The 21,239-nt window shown below is 40.8% G+C and overlaps 1 protein-coding gene and 1 long non-coding RNA gene across 4 annotated transcripts; one reads left to right on the top strand and one right to left on the bottom strand.

Annotated features, from left to right (window-relative positions):
* Positions 1 to 1,107: 1,107 nt before the first annotated feature.
* tbx22 (T-box transcription factor 22) lies at positions 1,108 to 19,077 on the bottom strand. Of its 3 annotated transcripts, XM_079672386.1 has the most exons (9): positions 18,478 to 19,077; positions 17,486 to 17,631; positions 7,108 to 7,366; positions 5,816 to 5,917; positions 5,571 to 5,745; positions 3,726 to 3,890; positions 2,956 to 3,020; positions 2,648 to 2,733; positions 1,108 to 2,025 (listed from the first exon to the last, which is right to left on the bottom strand). In XM_079672386.1, exons 2-9 carry the CDS (start codon positions 17,589 to 17,591, stop codon positions 1,523 to 1,525), a joined length of 1,461 nt encoding a protein of 486 aa, XP_079528512.1. In that variant the 5' UTR covers positions 17,592 to 17,631; positions 18,478 to 19,077; the 3' UTR covers positions 1,108 to 1,522. The 3 variants fall into 3 exon arrangements, with proteins under 3 accessions (XP_079528512.1, XP_079528513.1, XP_079528511.1); XM_079672387.1 differs by lacking the exons at positions 17,486 to 17,631; positions 18,478 to 19,077 and adding an exon at positions 10,827 to 11,033; XM_079672385.1 differs by lacking the exons at positions 17,486 to 17,631; positions 18,478 to 19,077 and adding an exon at positions 7,747 to 10,359.
* Positions 5,662 to 13,301, top strand: LOC307033781. The gene is made up of 2 exons (XR_013806643.1): positions 5,662 to 5,799; positions 11,027 to 13,301. It is a non-coding gene; the product is annotated as an uncharacterized lncRNA (long non-coding RNA).
* Positions 19,078 to 21,239: the final 2,162 nt, after the last annotated feature.

Here is a 21,239-nt window from a genome sequence, read left to right as displayed (position 1 = left end):
CAGAGTTCAGCTCTCCTGGTATGAAAGCAAACACAGTCTAAATGAAATATCAGGAATTAGTCAGGAGTTTAAAATGATGGTCCAATGCAGCCGAACATGGAAATGACAGACAGTATCAAATAACCCGCACAGATTATGTGTGTGTGCAGACAAAGGGCAGGCTGTTTGATAGCAGCGCACCTGACCGCCTGCTGAAACAAGGGGCCATCCCCTGCCTCCTGAGTTCCTCAATTAACTCCTTCCTGCTATTTCCATGTCCAGCGCGCATTAGCTCACTGCCATGCTCCGCCATGACAAGTAAATTGCTGTTTGGTTATGACCGTTTGTCGGGAAACAGGCCATTTCCCCCCGCTTTGCCTAAACCGCTGTTCCTCGCTCTGCGTAAAGACGAAGGAGGGAGGGATGGTGCAGGGTTTTGAGTCGGAGCTGAAGGCAGGAATTATCACATCAGCGGCTGAACGGGCGTGCCCCCTTTGGTATGGATAAAAAAACACACAGCGTTATGTTGGCCCACAGTGGGTTTTCATTCTCTGCTCCTCACTGGGATCTCTGAAAGCCTTCCACATGTCTTCACACAGCAGTATCGATTTACTGTTGATCCTGGAACAATGTTACAACCATGATTACAATAATGATGACACGGCTGCAAGGAGCCTTCTTCCAGCCTGCGCCTAATAAAGGCCTCTATATAGAATAACCCTTTCACCTCCATGCGTCGCTGATTAGTCCTGTTATTGGTAATAAGTACAGGAATGGAAACTGGCTGCCTGAAACCTGGCAGCTGTTGTTCTTCCCCCTAAAAATCACAGATCCTGATGAGCTCATATTATTAGTCAAGGGTGGCCAAGCCTGAAACTGAGATTCAGTTTAGGGCTCACAAAACACAACTTGTTTTCATAATGTATGTCCTAGCACAGGAACAGTGCATAATAATAATTTTGCATAAGTTCTTGTTAAAAAAGCAATGTGTTTCTGTTCTTCTTTGAAAACCGCAGAATATGCATGTGAGTACAACCGGAAAAAAATATCGAAAAGTGTTTCCCCTGTGTTTGTGCGGAAAAAGAAGATTTTTGAAAGGGCTGGTGTGTGTGATCAAAACAAATAAAATAAAATGTAAAATACTTTAATAGGCACATATGGTCAGCTTAACAGTCATTCATTCATATTTATATTACATAACTCAGGTCCTACTTCTGACGCCCTTTAGTTACAGCATGTGAATTAGTTAAGGCGGAAAAAAAGGGATCTGCCCTGCGGTATAAACAAACTGTCCGGAATAAAAATCTACATCCTGTCTACATTTGTGTTCACTCCTGGGCTTTTTGGCTGGTGTGAACAGTGGAGAGGAAGCAACATGATCTGCTTCAGGATCAGTTCTTGTGTAAGTCCAACACGGCATACAAAACTGTTTATTGCTCCTCTGAGTCCTTCTCGAATGGAGCATAAGGCCTCTCTGTGTTGTTGCAATAAGCTCTGGCTCGTAACACTCAATGGGCCGGAGCCTGAAAGTGCGGTCCAGCTGTCAGAGGCAGTGGTTGGTGGTCGGGTGCCACGGAGACGGGCGCAGCAGACAGTCTGTGGTGTCTTCGGCTAGTTTGGCGTGCCGGGAAAGAGCTGTGAGTTGGGGGTTCAGGGGGAAGCTGTAGCGGTAGAAACAGTAAGGGCCTGCAGTGTCAGAGAGATGAGGGAGCAGAGAAGGCCCGTGAGGACCGAAGGGGCCGTGGAGGGGGAAGAGGCTCCCCGGACATGGGTCCCTACATTGGAGAGGTTTCTTTGGCTGAAGCGCTGAGAGGAAAGGAAGGTCTGGTAGCGGGGGCAGGCCTCTCAGTCTGTCTACTCCCAGGGAGGAAAAGGCCCTACTGGGCAGCGGAGAGGCCGTGGAGGTCTTTCCGTAGAGAGGCAGAGTGAGGGTGTGGAGAGCGGAATCGTGGCAGGAGAGCGCAGAGACGGGGAACGGGTGTAGGGGAGAAGAAGAGGAGAGGGGGAGAAGAGTCTTTATACTGCTGGTCGGCGACCCCGAGCTCCCTATCGCGATAAAAAAAAAAAAACATGTCAGAAACTTGAATCACAAAGAGAAAAACGGGAGCAGAGTGTCACTAGGAAATGAATATTTCACTGAATATGCTCTGGTTACAAATAAGACAAAATGTGTAGTTCACAACAATGAAGCATTTCATATACATTTGATTTTCTGTTCACAAAAAAAATGAAATGTAATGCGATTTTAAAGTAAAGTAGGCGGCAGAGGTCACAAAAACAGAGGTTTATTCATCTCGTTTTGTGTTTAACAGTGGATCATAACTCCAATTAAAAATGGGACAAATCTTTTTTATGGATGTCAGTTACTGAAATTACCAAAATGTGGCCTGAACATATTAGGTAAGGCTTGTTTTTAGCCTAGCCGATTGACATTTGCTACTGAACTGAAGCAGTGTATACACTACCGTCCAGTTAGGAGAATTGTGTACATTACTGTACAAAACAGCACACCTAAGAGAGGTCATACAGCACTTAAATATTAGGCTGGTTCAATTGTACGGAGATTGGATGTAGACATAGACATATAGATACACCCAAACACACATGAGCCCCCCCCCCCCCCCCTATATAACACCTGGCGAAGGTAATAAGAGCTGCAGCACAGTACCTTGGAGCTGTATGGTGAACGGCTTGAAGTCCAAGCTGAGAGGGCCTCTCCAGGGATAGGACTCCAAAAGGCCATCCAACACTCCCCTGCACACACAAACACACATGTCCTGTAAAAGCACTGCAACGTGTTATTCCAGGTATTTAAATATTGCTTTTGAGAGGTGCGAAATTCAGCACTACACATTTCAGCTTCATTGGAAGGTTTTACATGGTTTCGAATGTCGGCGGTTGAACCTCCAATCCCTCTCGGGTCCACTTTCTGAATTAAAACAAAAAGTGTGGATGTTTGGTGAGGTTTTACCGTACCTATTCCTTCCTGGATCTCTGAAGCCCTTGGCGAACGGGTTCCTGTCGATCTTCAGTTTTGTGATCTTGCCCGGGAAAGAAGAACATGGGTTAGACTGGACGTGTCAGCCGCTGACATGTTAAGCCAACAATGAGCTCAGCTTTTACAACAGCATGGAGAGTGGCAGGGCTCCCCCCTCTGGGACTGCATCTCCCAGCAGCACCCAGGGCGATCAGCCATGTCAAACAGGGTTCTTGGAGGTCGTACGGTTTTATTTGGTGCTTTTATGGGCTGCGGACTTCAGCAGTGGGCCCGGTCACAGCTTGTTATTGAGTTTCTGTAATAATACGTTCGTTGATCGTAAAATGAGCCCTGATGAAAAGAGCTGGCAGTCCTCGCGGACGCCTTAGTTACTTGAGGAGCCGCGCCCAACAGTGGGGTCAGATCCCCTGCACGGGAACACACGCCCGCTTCGAGGAACTGAAAATCAAGACACTGCAACTCAAGGTTTAGCTGAGAGCACAGTGTTTTTGAGCTGTAGATTTGGCTCATTGAAGGACACTACAGACACTTTTGGCATGGCCATTGAAATGTGTTGCTTTCTGGCGCGTAAAAGGTGTAGGATGGGATTTTGTAGCATGGTTCTACAGAAACAGAAACAATTTCTGCTGTTTAAAACCAAACATTTCCAATATATCCCATTCTTCTCTGTTTCAGCTGCCGTTTCAAATCCATAGTGTGTGCTACATGTTTGGCTGTTCTATATAGGATACGTTTCAGTGGTTGCTACCTGTTGGTTCTGGTAGGCTGTGACTGTGGTGAACTCCGTTTCAGGGAAGGAGAAGCTGTGCACTCCCTCAGCAGGCAGCGATTGGATCTGCGACAGGTCCATGCGAGGGTCGTGCCTGATGACGTGCACACGTGGCTTGTATTTGTGCATCGACTGGAGAATGATCTGGATTGAGACATAAAATGATACTTTACAGGATGAACCTCTATTATATCACTATCTCTAAGAGGGACAACATTAAAATAGATATATAGGGCTGCAAGGTTCACTTCATTCTTATTTATTTCAAGATTATTTTGTATTAACTAATTAAACTTTTTTTATAAAATGTTTCAGACAATAGTGAAATATATAAAAGACTTGTAAAAAAAAAAACTGCAAAAATAATATGTCTTTAAATTGCTCTTTTGGTCCAAAAATGTGTCCAAATGATTTCCAATTTATGTGAAATAAATTGGAAATCATTTGGACACATTTTTGAATGTGTGAAACACAGAAAATAAACGTATAATCATTGTTGAGAGTCTAGCATCCGGGAGCATTTTGGCTTGATAAATGTCACCATTAAGCTCTATAAAAAAGTAATCCAAATTATATTTAAATGTAATATTGCAATAGAATTATAATTTATTTTCACAACATGCTATGTAAACTAAAACCACACAATGTTAACTTGCAAAAAAGCAGTAGATGGCTGTTACGCTCGTAAAACTAGAGAATAATCTTTTTAATATGCTTTTCTTATGATAAAAAAATTAAATAATGTGCACATTAGTGCATTATATAAATATTTAACAGATTGCTTTTTCATAGAAGTAGAAGGATTTTAAATAAATCTCCTCTAAAAAAGTAAGATTAAGTTCTCAACATTCAGGATTTACATAATAGAATTCAGAATTATTTACCATTCTCATTTTGCATATTTTAGATTTGTTTTATTATAATAAACAGCCAAAGTTCAATAAATAAATTAACAGTTTGACCACTTTTAAGTTGGTAAGTAAAACAATCTAAGGTTTTTCCTGGGGTTTACCTGAGATGTAAACACTAATGTAGGGTTTCAAGGGAGAAAGTATTTTTTTCCAAAATACACAAAGCAGGTACACTTCAAAATGTAATGCCAAACAGATCTAAATATGTACTACAATCAACACAATATTAGTGTTTAAAAGTAGTGATGGTTCCAGAGAGGCGGTGCGGTGAACTGACCACAGCTTCACACGATATTCTGAGGCTGTTTCTACACTTTCTACTCCTCCAGAAAAAAGAATCGCCTAAACACACCAATTCCAGTGTGGTTTTATAAACACGGGGATCAAGTAAAAATCCACCTACAGCCTCTCCAGTCACCACATCTGTCACATCTGCAAATCAGTTAATCTTTACAGGAAGTTCTGCAGCGGAGAAGGATTTCCACTTCCTTTATCCCTAAAAACACACTGGCTCTCAATGGAACCAGCCAGTATGGCACTATGGTTAAATATGTGATAGCAACCAAATAAAAAAACTAATAATAAAACCCATTTCCATATAACAAGATCTATCATCTTTGAAGAAATATAAAGTTATATCTGGGTTTTGAAAAAGTTAAATATCGATCCCAGGACATGTATCAATCAGAATACTTTATTTAGCCTGGGTGAAATTAGGTCTTGTGGAAGTTTCCACAATACACAATGAAAAAATACATTTATAAATAAAGGATAACAAATAGAATTAAACAAATATTAAGTAAAAATGTGCAATTCAAAGAAAGAAAAGAGTAGAATAAATGTAAATGGTCTGATCTACATGATTTATATCTGTTATCAGGTGATACTGCGCATGCTCAGATGGGTTACCTACATGCCCCTTATCGTCCATCTCGTTGTTGGTGAGTTTGACCCGGTCGAAGCTGATCACCTGACGCATCCACGTCTCTCCCGCACACGGGGAGTCCGGGTGCACGTAGAGCCGCGGGGAGATGCAGGAGTGGTCCGTGTTCCCCGCAACCATCCACTGCGAGCTGTGGTACACATACCTGCCCGGATACATGCGTGTTAGTACGTAAACCAGAGACACTGAGGGAGTTCAGGTAATAAAATACACACCTGTAGCGTTTGGAATCCACGGGCATGACGTCCATCGCGATGTAGTACTGCTGGCTCGGGTCCAGGTTGCGCACTTTGACGCGCACAGAGGGGAACATTCTCCTAACGCGAGAAGAGGAAATAATTTTTTTAAATTGATTGAATATTTTCTACTCAAGAGGATATTTAGCCGTCCTGTATTTTACATTCTCACACAAACAGATCAGATACTTTAGGAAAAGGACCTCTCGGCCAAATTCAGAGGAGAGCTCAGAGTCCTCGAGGGGCCATGAGGACACATTCATGCGGAAATGTATAGCACGTGTTCCCCGTAATAGAATAAACGGAACATAGATTTCAGCAGGTATAGTTATGTCCCTATAATTCATACATGGAAGAGGTACAAAAAAAAAAACCTATCAAATACATTTCTTTAAACTGAAACATATAGAACATCTGTCACAGTTGCATAATATAATTGATAGTTATGGATCCTTATTTAAAAAATAAATAAATGTGTACATTACGACGAGAAATGTGCGTTTAATTTAATCCAATACAATTTAATAATTCAAAAAAACCTATAAATCTACCTCACATGTTAGGCTATAATGTGCACAATTTTTTTTTCTATTCTAAAATATTAGCTTTTTATACACCATGAGATTATAAATTGCTTGTATTTATACAAATGAAAACGGTTGCAGGATAACATAGCTATAACACCAGAACTGGTGATAAGCCTTTATTTATTTTTGTATTAAGATGCTGACTTCTGATTGGCTGTTCACAGCCGTTCTCGAAGTGATCGCGGAAAAGTTCATGTAAATGTTATAATATGCATCTTATCACTGATAATGACCTATCATGCTTGTATTGCATGTAACTGACTTGAACACGGAAACTAAAATGAAATAAGATAATTTTGATAACGTTTGATATTAAAATACTTTTATTTAAATAAGGTCATCTCCGTTTAAAAAGTAAGGGCCTGGAAGCCAGTTCTTACTGTATGTTATTAAAGTTAATTTGGATTCGTTTTCGTATCATATTGAACGAAACTATCGAACATTTTAATAGTAAAAGACCCAACACTAAATCTCATTAAATTATATATTACTTTTGTGTAGTTTTTACATTTAAAAGTATAAATAAATAGACCTAGAAAATGTCTCTTCCCACGACCCCGGGTATATAAGCCAAATACGTTTGAAAGTGTTGCAGGATAGAATAAGGCACCTGAAGGCCACTGTTTACAGCAAAACACCATACTGGAGCTCTTTAAAGTGGTCTTTCTCATCCAGATGTTGTACCTGCCAGCTTTGGTGATGATCATCTCGGTTCCGATCTCATAGAACCTCTTCCACAGCTCGGAGCCCTGCAGCTCCACCCGGACCTCTCTGTCCGGGAGGAGGTCGCTCTCCTTGGGCTTGCTCTCCTCTACACCGGGGTCAGCCTCCTCGGCCCCGGACCTGACAGGCTGTCTCTCCGGGTCACAGGAAGTATCTTCTGCCCTCCCCGGAGTTGATGAACCGGCTTTCTTCATCTGACTGACAGGATATTCGTTCAGGCCTATAAAAAGGGGCAAAGACTAGGATGAGTGAGGAGAGAAAAAAAGCCTATTGAGGCTGTGTTTTCTAAAATAATTTAGAAGTCAACTTAAATGTTAACAGTTTTCCTATTTATTAGAAAAAGCTGCAACTAATAGTCCTTTAAAGTGACAGAACGTGGCTTCATTTGACAAGAAGAAGAAAGAAGAGTATTAGCAAAAAATGGCCCCTCTCGATAAACAATGCTGACACAATCAAAGAATACATGTATATATAAAATTAAATTGTCAGAGTGTAATCAACGGATGTGTCTGAAGCAAAGTAACAAAGATTGTGTTATCGTTCCATTCTGTGCGTAAAATGCGTAAAGGTGTTCGAAAAATCCGGCAGTCCTTGGCTCACCGGTGAAGGTGCTCGTCTCGCTGCCGGTGTCTGCAGCTGAACTTGACTCATCCGATACTTTCATCCTCTTGCAGGGTTTTCCGACCAGCGCCTCCACAGAGAACGCGTGAGCCCGGGAACTCAGACCCTGCATCTTGGCGAAAGATCCCGTCTTTCTGCGACTCGTATATCCGTCTGATCTGTGATTGTGTTCCGCACAAGTTTCAGAGTCCCAGCGCATTCAGGACGGGGTAGAACAGGCAGCAGCAGCACCTCAGGGAGCCCCTCTTCTCTCACGGCGGCTCCGTGACGCTGCGTAATTGATCCGGTGCCTTCCCCTGTGTTCTCCGAGACGCGCGCCTTCATCCAAAATCCTTGATTATTGGAACGCCTCTCCTCCTCACTACAATATTTCCCCTTCTCCCCCCTTAATCCGTTTTTGTGTCTCCCCTTTCCTCTCTGCCTCACAGAGGGCTTGTTTCTCTGGTTCCCCTCTGCGCGTCACAGAGAGGGAGGGAAGAGCGCAGCGTGCACTCCTCATGGGCCTGCGCTACAAAAAACATACATCCTAATGCTTATCCCGGCCTAAAACAATACTGTTGTCTCAACATTAGAGTTAAATGTTAGTGAAAAAGTGAAAAAATAAACAAATATCCTCTTAAAATAAATCACTTTTTGGAAATGTCACTACCTTGAAACACCTGTTGATCACTTTATCAGTATCAACAGGTGGCAAATAAAGTCAATGTGCAACGTTACATTTAAATTGTCCAATCGATTATTATTTTCCCACTACAGTTTAAGAAACAAACGACACTCAGTAAATACTTTTTCCAGTGTTCATTGGAGTCAGCAGCATCTTTACGCACGGTGCCACTGGTAAAACAGTTATGGCTGAATGGTAAAAATCGGGCTTTTTCCCTTAGATTTATTGAATTATGTAACCTGATATAATACAGATTTAGTGGATTCCAAATTTGAAATGTGACAATAGATGGCCGAAAAAATAGCCATATATATTATTGAGGAAACAGCATAAACAGAGGATCTAAGCTTCCAATGTGATCAAAATTTCAGTTTTTTCTGATTGACTTCCGTGTTGTCCATATTGCTTCCCTTAAACATCCGATGGATAAATAGATTGAGCATTGAGCAGTGCCGGAGGGGGACCCGAGGCACACATATTTAAGTAGGCTATTTTAATTCAAACCATCTGGAAGGTGAAATATCTCCCTGAAACTGGCTGCATTTCTGTTGAAGCTAACATTTCTTATTTTAATTTGAAGGCTTTTCCTAAAGTGGTCTCTTGTCTCCCGTTCCTCCGGTATAAAAGTGTTTTCTTTTTTTCTTTTTGCGGTTCCCGGTGAGAGTTTGGTCTGGTTCTCATAAGGGCGGAGATCAGATGGAGTTCGGCGCACTGGGGGGAAAACTAGGCCGTAATGACAGCTCGGGATTATTACATTACTGCTCGACATGAAATAGATCCGCTTTACACAAATAAAAGTCAGCGAAGGCTCTATTTAAAATGTTTTTTAATCACATGATATAATTGCTGTGAGGAGAAAACAAATGAGGGCTGTGTTTACGACACGGTTGGTTTGCTTGCTGATGGAAATCTCTGACAACAGCCGGGAAATGGAGAACTATGACCAACCGGAATCTCATGCTCTCTGTCATCATAACCTGTTTCAGAACTGTGGCCTGGATTTATGTTTATTATTTTCCTAACTTGTCGTTTTTCTCCCAAAACCGGAACAAAAAACTGCTAAACACGCGGCCTAACAGGAAAGAGTGCAACAGAAATAACTGTCCGTGCGCACAGGCCCGAATAAAAACACGTCGATAGAAATAGTTGATGACATGTGTTCCCACAAATCTGAGATTATTTTTCCATGTTGTCTTCAACAGTCAGCTCATACATCTTCGTCACGGGATTATGGGATGTCAGCCCAGTGATGGCTGGCGTGTAGGCAAGTGACGCCTGGCGCTGCTGCACACAACAGGAAACTGCTGCTGGATTGTTTTTATGATGCTTAATCCAGCGCAAATCTGCAAGTGTCCCGTTCCGGGGATGTTTGGCACACGTGTTTCCTCTCATTAGGCACAAAACCGGAAACGAGAGATTCAAATCCAATTTGGCACAAACCCGCACAAGCCTCAGGTTACCATTAATGCGGAAGTTTGATGATCAGTCTGCAATTAGCCTTTCCGATCATTTTGCGCCTTCAGGGCCGCTAGCATGCTGTTGATTTGCGTGTCCATGGACTAATTATTAATCATTTCTGGGTAATTGGGTTGCAATGAAACGTTGGGGCCTTCATGTGCAACCACAGAGTGCAACACATTCATCGTTAAGGAACCTAATACTTTGGTTGGATAAAGGGGAATGTTGCTGTTTAAAAATATGGCTTTTATCGACTAAACTGTATATCGCATTTTCAATACAAATTCTTCGTTTATGACTTGATGACTGACACTTTTGAGTGTGTGTGGCTGGTTCCCAAAGAGTAATCAGGTCCAGCCGAAAACTCATTCATGGTAGGCGTCTGTCTGTACTGTATGTGTGCACATGCTCACAAGTTATTGTGTGTGTGTGTGTGTGTGTGTGTGTGTGTGTGTGTGTGTGTGTGTGTGTGTGTGTGTGTGTGTGTGTGTGTAAACAGGCCTGTCTGTCTGTTGCTGAGTGGATGTGACGGGGCTTCCTGATGGTTTGTTTTAAGTTGAATCCTGATGCCGAGCAGTGTGTGTGTGTGTGTGTGTGTGTGTGTGTGTGTGTGTGTGTGTGTGTGTGTGTGTGTGTGTGTGTGAGAGAGTGTGTGTGTGTGTGTGTGTTATTCTGGGCATGGTCTGCAGAAGCGGATGCCCACGCACTGCCAAACGTCAAACTTGCACCACCTGTCCGCCGTGACACGTTTGAGTGTTTGAGTACAGAACGCTGTAAACACTTAGTGTGTTGTGGCACTAATGGAATGTGAGTTATCCGTATTGGACATGAACAGAGGCTCACCTGGAGAACACACTCTTACATACTGGGACAATGACGCGCTAATTGTTTCCAACACCGGTTACATAAATGAACTCTTGGATTTGAAGTAGCTTACTGGCTGTTTGGTTTTTACTCCTGTTGAATGCTTTTATTTCTGCTTTCACTTTGAGCTGTAAGAAAGGACAACAACATGGGTTTTACAACATGAGTGATTACAGAGTGACACATTCCAGCGACCCTGACATGTCATCAGCTCCATAGTGAGTGGTGTTACATCTGCTCCTCATAACCTTTTTTTTGTGTCCCTCTCTAAAGGGGTACAGCTGTCTGAGGTCTCTCCCACTGTCGAAGTCCCCACAGGGATCCCCACTGTGCAGAAACAAGTCTCCTCACGGCTTCTGCAGCAGCTCTAACGCTGATCATCACATCCTTCTCCGCCTATGGGAGGTCAACGACTGTGTCCGCCCACAGTTTCGTCTTCTCCCTTGATTTGCCGTTGAAAAGCATCCAGATTATGCCTGCTGAGGACTAAAGACAAACAGAAATATCAACTTATGAACCACACAACAAACACAATGACACATTCAAGTTAGAGGAACATTTTCTTACCTCTTGTCTCAGATTCTGCAAATCTGCTTTGTCACCACCCTTCATTATCAAGTAAACAGTGAAACTATTAGCATCATTCATGCAGATCATTGTGGTTGAAAGTGCTTCACAGTTGACTGGAATAGTAAACAAATGAAGGTGAATGTGCAGAAACTATACGAATAAAATATGGTAATGTAACATTTTTAAAGCAAAGATTAAATCATTAAAGGCAATTAAAAAAAGTAAAGAAAGACAAGAAGGGCACTCGGAGAATGCTGTCAACAAATAATGCCAAAAAAAACACGTACCCAGTCCGTGAAATTCAGATCTGCTGCAAAATGTAGCCCATGCTACACTCTTTCAAAAAGTGTTGTGTTATTAGGGCCAGTTGATTTTACGTTACTGAAAAGCATGACAAACAATCCCATAAACACTGTTTGGTGCCTGGGAAAATACCCAAAGCAACATTAATTTCTTCCTACTGATAACAATTTTCTGTTTATGACACATCTTCACCATCTAAGCTCCATTATTGTCCAAAAACTGTAAAAAATATATATGCTTAACTCACACGGTTGCAATGGGTAACGTACTTGCATGGGCACCGTACATTGACTGCTGCATAGATACTTGAGCATCAAACTTGCAGCTTCTCTTACAAAACCAGCTGGGATTCACAGGATGTGTTACCTGCACACTGTAAAAATATTCACCGTGAATTCACAATAATTACCTGGCAACTTTTTGCATGACTTTCACAGTAAGGTCCACAGCAATTTACTGTGAATGAACTGCAATGTATTGTAATTTCACCTCCATGATATTGTGAATGTCTTCACAGCAATGTATTGTAATTTCACATCCATGATATAACAATGCATTGTTGTAAAGGTAAAACTGTATACTGTAACTTCACAGCTTCAATGACTAAGGAATTACTGTGATATTACATATAGTATGTTACTGGGGAATTACATCATTTTGTTGTACATGCATTACAACAAGGGCCTGTACGTTTACATTTCTATTGTGAAAGCAATGTAGGAGTTGCCAGTAATTTACAATGTGTACTGTGAAAGTAATGCAAAAGAGTTGCCAGTAATTTACTGTGAATTTACAAAGTGTACTGTAAAAGTAATGCAGATGAGTAGCCAGCAATTTACAATGATAGACGTGCATAACTGTAGTCCCCAGCCCCGGTACTTCCTGGAGGAAGCTCATACAATGGTTTCCTGTCAAATACCATTGGATGACGTGACTAATCACGTCATCCACATACAGCAAGCAAAAATGCACAAAAAGCATCTCACCCTTGAGTCCAGTTGGTTCGAATCAAAATAGGCTACACTGTAAAAAAGAAAACTCGTTAAAAAAAACGGTCAAAGTACTGGCAACAGCGGCTGCCAAACAAAAACCCTTAAATTAAAGTAAAATACTTTCACTGAAATAAAGTGCAAAAGCAATTAATAAACAGGAATTGTCCTTAAAGATTTTACAGGAAAAGTGTTATAGATGTTTCCTCTCTTTTCAAAATCCATTGTCTTAAAATGTTACATTCAAATACCTTAAATAAAGTTCTGATGAGAAAAACCGTTTTTTACATTTTTTTTTAATTAGATTTTTATGATCAAACAGAAAAAAAGGACAGAACCTAAAGTTTACAGGTAGAATACTGTTATTTTACAGCTTTTTTCAAACATTTTCCAATCAAAGACGTTCAATAAAAAGAAAGCACAAAATGTTCTGTAGGTAACAATTACTATAAAAATGTTAAAACTTAAAATATAAAAATATTTGTAGAATTATACAACCATTAATGAATACAGCATTTCATATTTAAACATCTACTTATAAACGGTATAAACAAAAGGTAAGTTTAATTTTTTAAGATTACTTTGAAACATTCTCAATTGAAAATAACAGAAATTACAAAATGGCGACATATGTTCACATTGTCAATTTGAAGGAGCAGTGTGCAGGATTTAGTATGTATAACAAAGTCTAACACCCTCCTATCCCAAGTTTGTAGGAGAATGTATATTGGCTGTAGGCTTGGGCGGTATCATTTTTTTCATTTTTCATACCGTCATACCTTGCTGACATCATACCGTGGTATACGGTATATGACGGTATAACTTGGGTCGACTTGAGCGAGGTGGCGTTCGGCGCCAAATAGATGTTTCGAACGGTATATTATATGTTCGGTGTAAAATGCAGCCCGAGCCGGTAGACGCTCGCAAAGTGCCGCGACATGCGCGCAAGTGCAAAACAAGGGCTGCATACATGACACATTGTGCAAATGGCACATTTTGAGATCGGATACAGGACGCGTCTGTAGATGTCCGACGTTGTTTCCATTGTGAGCTAAGTTAACAATATATCATCATACATAAACATTTTCCGGGAGTAAATACTTGACTTATTGAATAAAGTTTGCTATATTCACTAACTAGTTTGGCAATATTATTCCGTGCATGTGTTAAAAACCTTATTTCCATTTGATTCATTGGATTACTCGCGTGAATGTTTAGCACGTAAATGCTTTCGTTTTTAAAACCGTCCGACCTCGACTACAAAACCATCAACCAGTTGCATAGGATTAAAAAATGTCAACACTCACTCACCCCATCTTAAACATTCCCAAAGAAGTGCCTCTGTCTCTCGTTGTGCTGGATGAAGTCACTGGCGACGAGTAAACCCAAAATAGTCCCAAACAGGCGCAGAGGCATTTTTCTTTTTTACTAGTTGTCCGAGTTCGGGGCCGGCAAATGCTGCCGCCATCTTGCTCAGCTCAGCTCTGTGCTGAGCTCTGAGAGCGGGAAAGACGGACTGCCCTCTGCTGGCGCGTGCTGTGCATTACAACCAATGTTGTCCCTGTCAAAACTCTGTGTCAGTGTAATAGAATGAAACGCATCTGTGATTTGGCGCAGTCTGTGACGTCACGGTATTGAAAATCATACCGACGGGATTTCGAAATACCCTGGTATACCGTAATACCGTCATACCGCCCAAGCCTAATTGGCTGCAAAAAACTTGAGGCCCAAACATGTTTCCTCTGTCCATTCTGCGCTACTGTAGATGTGACAGTGCAACCTAGAGGACAAAAAGACAACAATTAGTAAACCATAATGATGAATGTTATTATCAGCAGCTGCCAATAGATCCCCCATCTTGTATGATGGATCTTTGAAGCAGGGTTGGAAACTTAAACACGATATTGATTGTAAAACAGTTCTTGACAGCATCCCAAGGGAATTGATCCTATGCTAAACCCCCTTCCAGAAAAACAAACTTTCTAATACCTTAGAAACTACAACTAGGCGCTGGCACGAATGCAATGCTTCAGCTTCCTACAACTTTAAAGCTGTGTGGATGTGGCTGTATGAAGAGTTGTTCATATTTTTCTCATTGATTTCATAAGTTTAGAAGGGGGGAACATAGTCTAACAACAGTTAGGTTTTGTTAATGTTACCTCGAGCCAAACTTGTGAGACTTGTTTCTGAAATCCCTTTCTCTTAAAGTGAATACATAAAAAAAAAACAATGGAACTTACCCTAAAACTAACCACTGGATTGCTTGTCAAACATGACCTAGTCCATAAATGAGGTAGGGGTGGGAACAATCAAACGCACCCTCCCAGGCACTGCGTGTTAGCGAAGTACAACTGGGATTTCGAAGAGGAAGATATGCTTGGTAAATACATAATAAAAAAGCAAAAGTAACAAATTGAGAACTTGAGTTTTCATTAGCAGCACCTAGCTACAGCTGCGGAGCTTCGGTCAATACCGCTAACAGTGTATTTCCTTAAAATGGTACATATCGCTGAATCTATATTTTCATCTTCAGTTGATGAAATCTGATTAATGTCACTGTACAATAAGATTCGAGCATTTTGTAATCCAGTGAGGAAATTCAAGACCAGTAAATATTGATTGATTAAACAACACTAAATAAAATTGTAGGGTTTTCTTCAAACTCAGACTCTCTGCTGCGGCTGTACCTCAAAAGACAAAACAATTGTCTGATGATCTTTGTTGAACAAGGTCTGGTTGTCCTGTACGTACAATGTGGGGCAGGGCTCGACATTAAGGACTGCCCGATGGCCCGGGGCCATCTAGTATTTAGCTCGGGCAATGAAGCCTCACCTGCTGGTTGCCCGATCGGGCAATCTATTATGCCAGTATCATGCAGCTCGCGGATCAGTAATGAGTGACCCGACAGTAAAACTAAACATATCTATAACTAGTTACGGTAGTTTGAGAGGTAATTAAAATAGCTCCGTGTGATTTTCTAACCTGAAGTGTGTGTTTTGTCCGCTCACCGCTGCATGTGATCATGCAGAGCTGCGTGTCGACTCGTCAGCAGCAGCTGATCTCTCTCTCCCGTCAGATTAGACTTCACTCGCGTTTATGTCCATATTGATCAGATCTAGCTAGTTCTAGCTAGTGATATGACTACCTGCTTATTAAAAGACACCTAAACAATAAGTGTCGCTATGCAACTGGTTGAGGCCACATAGTATAGCGCAGCATTATGCATTTGTTTACATGCCCACCGGAACCCCGAGGCATTACCAACAGATCAACGCACAATCAACCCATACAGGACATCTCTTTATCCACATTAAGTGTTAGACATTAGAATTGACTATTTTTGACTGTCACATACTCTTCTTGTCTGTCACATATTCTTCTTGTCTGTCACATAAGTGGCGCAACTGAAGCGGTATTGCGCTAAAGGGAAATTATTTTGACGGAAGAGATTTAGATTTGCCGGCTCTGACGTCACCATTTTGTGTGCTTCGCGGATGCGCTCGGCTCCTCTCGACTGCTGCTCGGGTCTGCTCGGTCAGCTTCCGGATGAGGAGGCATTCGTTCGACCAACTTACAGTGGATAACATTACAAACATTTTTAACAGGGGCCATAATAGTGTAAATAATGTTTGTTTTGGCAGTTACAACTGAATGTAATGTTTCCTACTTTTTTACATCTTGGAAGGCATTTGCCTTCATCAGATGGAAAGTGTCTTGACCAACAACTTAAGTATTTGTCATAGCTATACAGGGCATAGATGAGAGTAACAAATGCGTCACTTCCGGGCAAAAATAACGACTCCGCCCACTTTTGGGGGAAAACAATGCTGTCAATTGAACGGCGGTCAATACAAATTCTGAAGTTTTTGCCAATCCGATCAGAAATGTAAGAAAACCGGAGATTTTTGGATCTTCAAAGAGCCCGATTCCAATGGCCAGACAGGCAAACAATTGCATTAAGCCATTAGAAATAGACGATCGGGCTCGATAAATGGTTAAATATAGCAGTAGCCTATCGATTTTCATAGATGAGAGTAACATCTGCGTCACTTTACGGCCCGCCCACTTTTGGGGGAAACAACGGCTGTCATTTGAATGGCGATCGAGCCTGAAGCCACAGAGATCTTCTGTTACTTTCCTTTCTTCTTAGAGGAAGTACAGAAACACGTAACTCTGGATTTGTTTTAATGTTTGAGGTGCAATAAACGACACAGCAGCTTTTTGGCATGATAAAACTATTATGTTCCGCCTCACTCATGAGAGTAACAGCTGGAGAAATTACAGCCTCGCCTACTGATTTTAATTTAACCATATATCAAGACCGATTGTCAATTACCAATGATCGAATGTAATTGTTTGCCTGACTGGCCATCGTAATCGAGCTCTTTGAAGATCCAAAAATCCACGGTTTTCCCAAAAAATTGATCGGATGGGCAAAAACTTCAGAATTTGTATTGACCGTCATTCAAATGACAGCGTTGTTTTCCCCCAAAAGTGGACGGGGCCGTAATTTTTGCCCGGAAGTGACTCTCATCTATGCAAGCGAGCAAACCAAAAACAAGAACAAACAAACAAGTGAAATGAAGAATAAAATGGAAATTGTACAATATAATATTGTGGTGGTTCATCTTATAATTCAGTCTAGAGAATGCCCCCGACAGCATCTAAGACCTGCAAAAATCTACATTTTTTAGGGGGAGGCCCCCCAAACCCTTCGTGCCATTTCGTCCGAACGCATTTTTCAGTGCAATCTCTATTGGGCTCAGGGCCATCTCCCAAAATCCTTAATGTCATGCACTGTGGGGTATTTTTAAATACTTTACTAAACCACATTCAATATTATGTTAGACACAAGTTAGTTATTACTCACATATCAAAGTCTTTTCATCTGCAAGATGGAAGAATAGCTGGGTGCTGCCTGTAGAAACTGATGAGGAGTCACCGGCTGGCATCAGCAGCTTTCCACACAAAGCCATCACATCTTCTCTTCCATAGTCTGCACTGTCCACTGGTACTCTGTAAAAAGAGTGAACATCACGACTGTCATGTTTCAAAATAAAAGACCTTTGAAGTCTCATATATGAGCTATCATCCCTGTTTTTAGATGAGAATAAAACAATACAATAGAGATTTCAAAGGTCTTTTATTTTGAAACTCTACATCAGAATGTCCTGATCTTTTCTGAGTGACTAGGTGGGGTGTCCTGCTATCACCTTGGAGTGACATGAGTCTTTGATACTGGACAGTTTTTGTTTTATTCTCATCTAAAAACAGGGATGATAGCTCATATATGAGACTCCAAAGGTCTTTTATTTTGAAACTGTACATCAGAATGTCCTGATTTTTTCTGAGTGACTAGATGGGGTGTCCTGCTTTCACCCTGGAGTGAAATGAGTGTCTGATACTGGACAGTTTTTGTTTTATTCTCATCTAAATACAGAGGGATGATAGCTCATATATGAGGCAGTGTTTCCAGGACTCTACCGTAATGCATAGGATATTCGCGCACCGCAATATCACGTGCGGGCTGGCTTGACTAGGTTTTCCCGGGTGGAGGCTGGCTTGACCGCGGTAATTTTCCCGTGTTGGAGACGAGAGGGTGGGGCGGCAGCACTGCAATAAACTGTAAACTAACGTTAGCTGCCACCTGTTAAACCCGGTTTCCCGGGCGCAAGATCTTGCAAGAAACAGCATCTCAGGGCTTCTTAACATGTAACAACCTATTAATGATGCATACCCACTCAACGGGAAGAAACTCAGCTAACTAGAAGAAGAAACTTAACCTTAAATAAAAAATAAAACATTCACAAACTAAGGATATTTTAAATAAATGTTTATCTCCAGTACAGACGCAGGACTCACCAGATCTCAAATCTTCTGTTCTTTGTTGACGTCCCGATGCTCATATTTAATGTGTAGATGTAAAACGATCCCGATATTAATCCATAAACTCCTGCAGCAGAAATACAGGAGACCCGCTCAAACGATGTTTCAAATGTGAACGACAGGCGCGGACAGTTCTCATTGGCAGGTTTCTTCGATGACGTTTATAATAACCAATCAGGAGTGTTGTGGACTCACTCCAATCCCGCCTGACTTGTCGGTCGTTTTGGCTGAATTCTATTTCAAGTGCCGTAGCTCTGGCTGTCTTCCAGAATCCGAAAACCATGCATTATACTGCATGTAAGACTATAACTAACAACTACTGTATATTGACCAATGAAAAAAAAACGCAGCAACACAACACATAAATAAAACAAGGATAACTGTGACTTATTGTTGAGTAAATAACAGTGTGTGTTTTAAACCTTGGTCCTCCCTGCAGAGATTTCTGCACTTTCTATGATTTTTATTTTTTTAAATGATATTGTCAACTGTAGATGTTTACAATATAGTAAGTTAGGAATTTCATGAAAACATATTTATTTACTTTTGTTTCAACATTGGATATTTTGTGTTGGTGGTGGATTCAATATTGAGAAAATGATTTATGTAAAGATGTTTTACTTACATTTTACGTTTTTTTTATTTGACACTTTTTTTACAGTTTTATGTGTACCTTAAAATTACAAAGAAATATCTTAAAGTCTTATAATAGTAATACACTTTTATATTACGAGTTACATATTTAATTGCAGATAATAATTTTTATTTTACATACATCTGCATGTATTTTCTGAAAGTGCAAAAATACTGTAAATATGATATAGTAAATGTACTTTAAACAATGAAATAAATGTTATTTGTTGTTATTGTCAAAATACTTAAAATAATGTTTTGGGTTGTTAATTTATAGTTCATATCTGTAATTTTACAGGATTTTGCAAGTTATTTAAAAAAACATGATAATTAATATAAAAAATGTATTATTTCCTGTAAAATTAGGATCTTTTTTTACAGTGTATAGAATGTCTCAGTTCAAATCTTCCAGAAGGTTAGAATAGTCTATTCTGCACATGTGCAATGCTGCACAATTCAAATTTTACAGTAATGGGTTGTGCTATTACAGATGATTTTGAGTACAGCTTTACTGTGAAATAATAGTTAAATAATGTCAAATCCAATTTTACAGTAGTTTTATAGATATTTTGTTGTGATATTACAGGGGCTTTTGATTACAATATTTCTCTGATACTCTTAAATGCTGTGAAATTCCTGAAGTTTTTACAATGTTCTTGTGATATTACAAAATGTGATGTGATATTACAGAGGATTTTGATTGCAGTATTTTATTGTGAAATAATAGTTAAATGCTGTGAAATCCAAGGATACAGTCCTTTTTACATGTATTTGTTGGGATATTACAGGGGGCCTTGATTACAATATGTCACTGTAAAATAATACTGTAAAATGTTGTGAAATGCTGGTATTGCCAGGCTTGTCCTTTAAACTTATCAAGAATTAGCTTCTCTAAGACCCTCCAAAATGTTTTGTAACATGTGCAAAAGAGGTAGCCTATAACTTTGCAATCTGTCCTCCCTTTCCTCTGTGATCACCTCTACTCCCGGGGCTGGCAGTGTCTGAGGAGCCTGCCCACAGTGTAGGAAGATTTAATGGCTCATGTGCCACGGCATCCAGCCTTCACTGGCTCCGGCTGCCTCCGCCCGGCCCGGCTGAGTACCGGGGGAGGAGGGCAGGAGGAAAACAGGAGAGGAGAGTAACATCTCTGCCAAGTCTCCTCTCACCACAAGTGTGTTGTGAATTATCTTTCCCCCCCTTCTTTTTTTTCTTTCTCCCTTTCTCCTCCTAAGCCTTGAGTTATCCCTTGCTACTCACCCTCTTCCTATTAAACACATATAGATCTTCATCTGTCCACAGCACTTTCATGAGGTCCGCTGTGAATCCAGCTCTATGGCACATTCATCTCACTTGTTTGGATAGCTAATTCTTTTTGATGAAAATTGCCTTTTCTCTCTCTTTCTGTTTCTTTTTTGCTCTCTCTCTCTCTCCCTTGCTGCCGGTAACTGTGTGGTTAATGGTTGTGGTAAAAAGAAGCAAAAACAGCCGTAATTGATAATGAGAATCAGACTCTGCATGTGAGGATCTCAGTTGAGCTCCTTCTCTCGAACGGCCAGACGGGCAGCTCTGCCAAGCAGGACCCTTCCCAGAAGGATGTCAAGGGTGGAAAACTGATCCACAGAGTGTTAGAGTATAATTTCCTAATAGAATAATGTGTAACTAGCACATTATTTTGGACTGTTTGGTTGAAATTATGCAAAACATTGTCAGCACTCAAGCGTAAGCATGCCTTCAGCTTGTTAGCTGATTTAAAGGAGGGTTTCAAATGTGTTGATGTCTTCTTTTGGTGTTGTTAACATGCATGGTGAGAGGAAGTAGTAATTATATCGCGGGAAACCATCGAGTTTGAGGTTGTGAGGAACCCCGCAATCGCACACGTCTTCCTCTGTTTTTGTCCCACTGTGCGCAATCATACTGAACACAAATATTTTTATCAAAGCCTTGCCACAGAGGAGAGGAATTATTTTTAGATTGCCCTGATAAATGAGGGGTTTCATATATCTGGATGTGGTCGAGAGAAAATGCAGGAGAAAAAAATCTGGCGGAGCCACAAAAGCTTTTAAAACAACATGTGAAAAATGTGCAGTTCTTTAACAGTTAGCTTG

Source organism: Notothenia rossii (genome assembly GCF_949606895.1).
Source record: "Notothenia rossii genome assembly, chromosome: 3".
Classification (NCBI taxonomy): Eukaryota; Metazoa; Chordata; class Actinopteri; order Perciformes; family Nototheniidae; genus Notothenia; species Notothenia rossii.
Note: the sequence above shows the minus strand (reverse complement) of the source record. Positions and strands in the feature narration are given on the sequence as shown.

Excerpts from the sequence above, each read along its gene's own strand:
- tbx22 (XM_079672385.1), bottom strand. The coding sequence starts at position 7,966 with ATGCGCTGGGACTCTGAAACTTGTGCGGAACACAATCACAGATCAGAC. Across the intron at positions 7,367-7,746 it reads CGAGACGAGCACCTTCACCG|GCCTGAACGAATATCCTGTC; the intron begins GTGAGCCAAGGA and ends CCCTTTTTATAG. Across the intron at positions 5,746-5,815 it reads GTGGATTCCAAACGCTACAG|GTATGTGTACCACAGCTCGC; the intron begins GTGTGTATTTTA and ends GTATCCGGGCAG.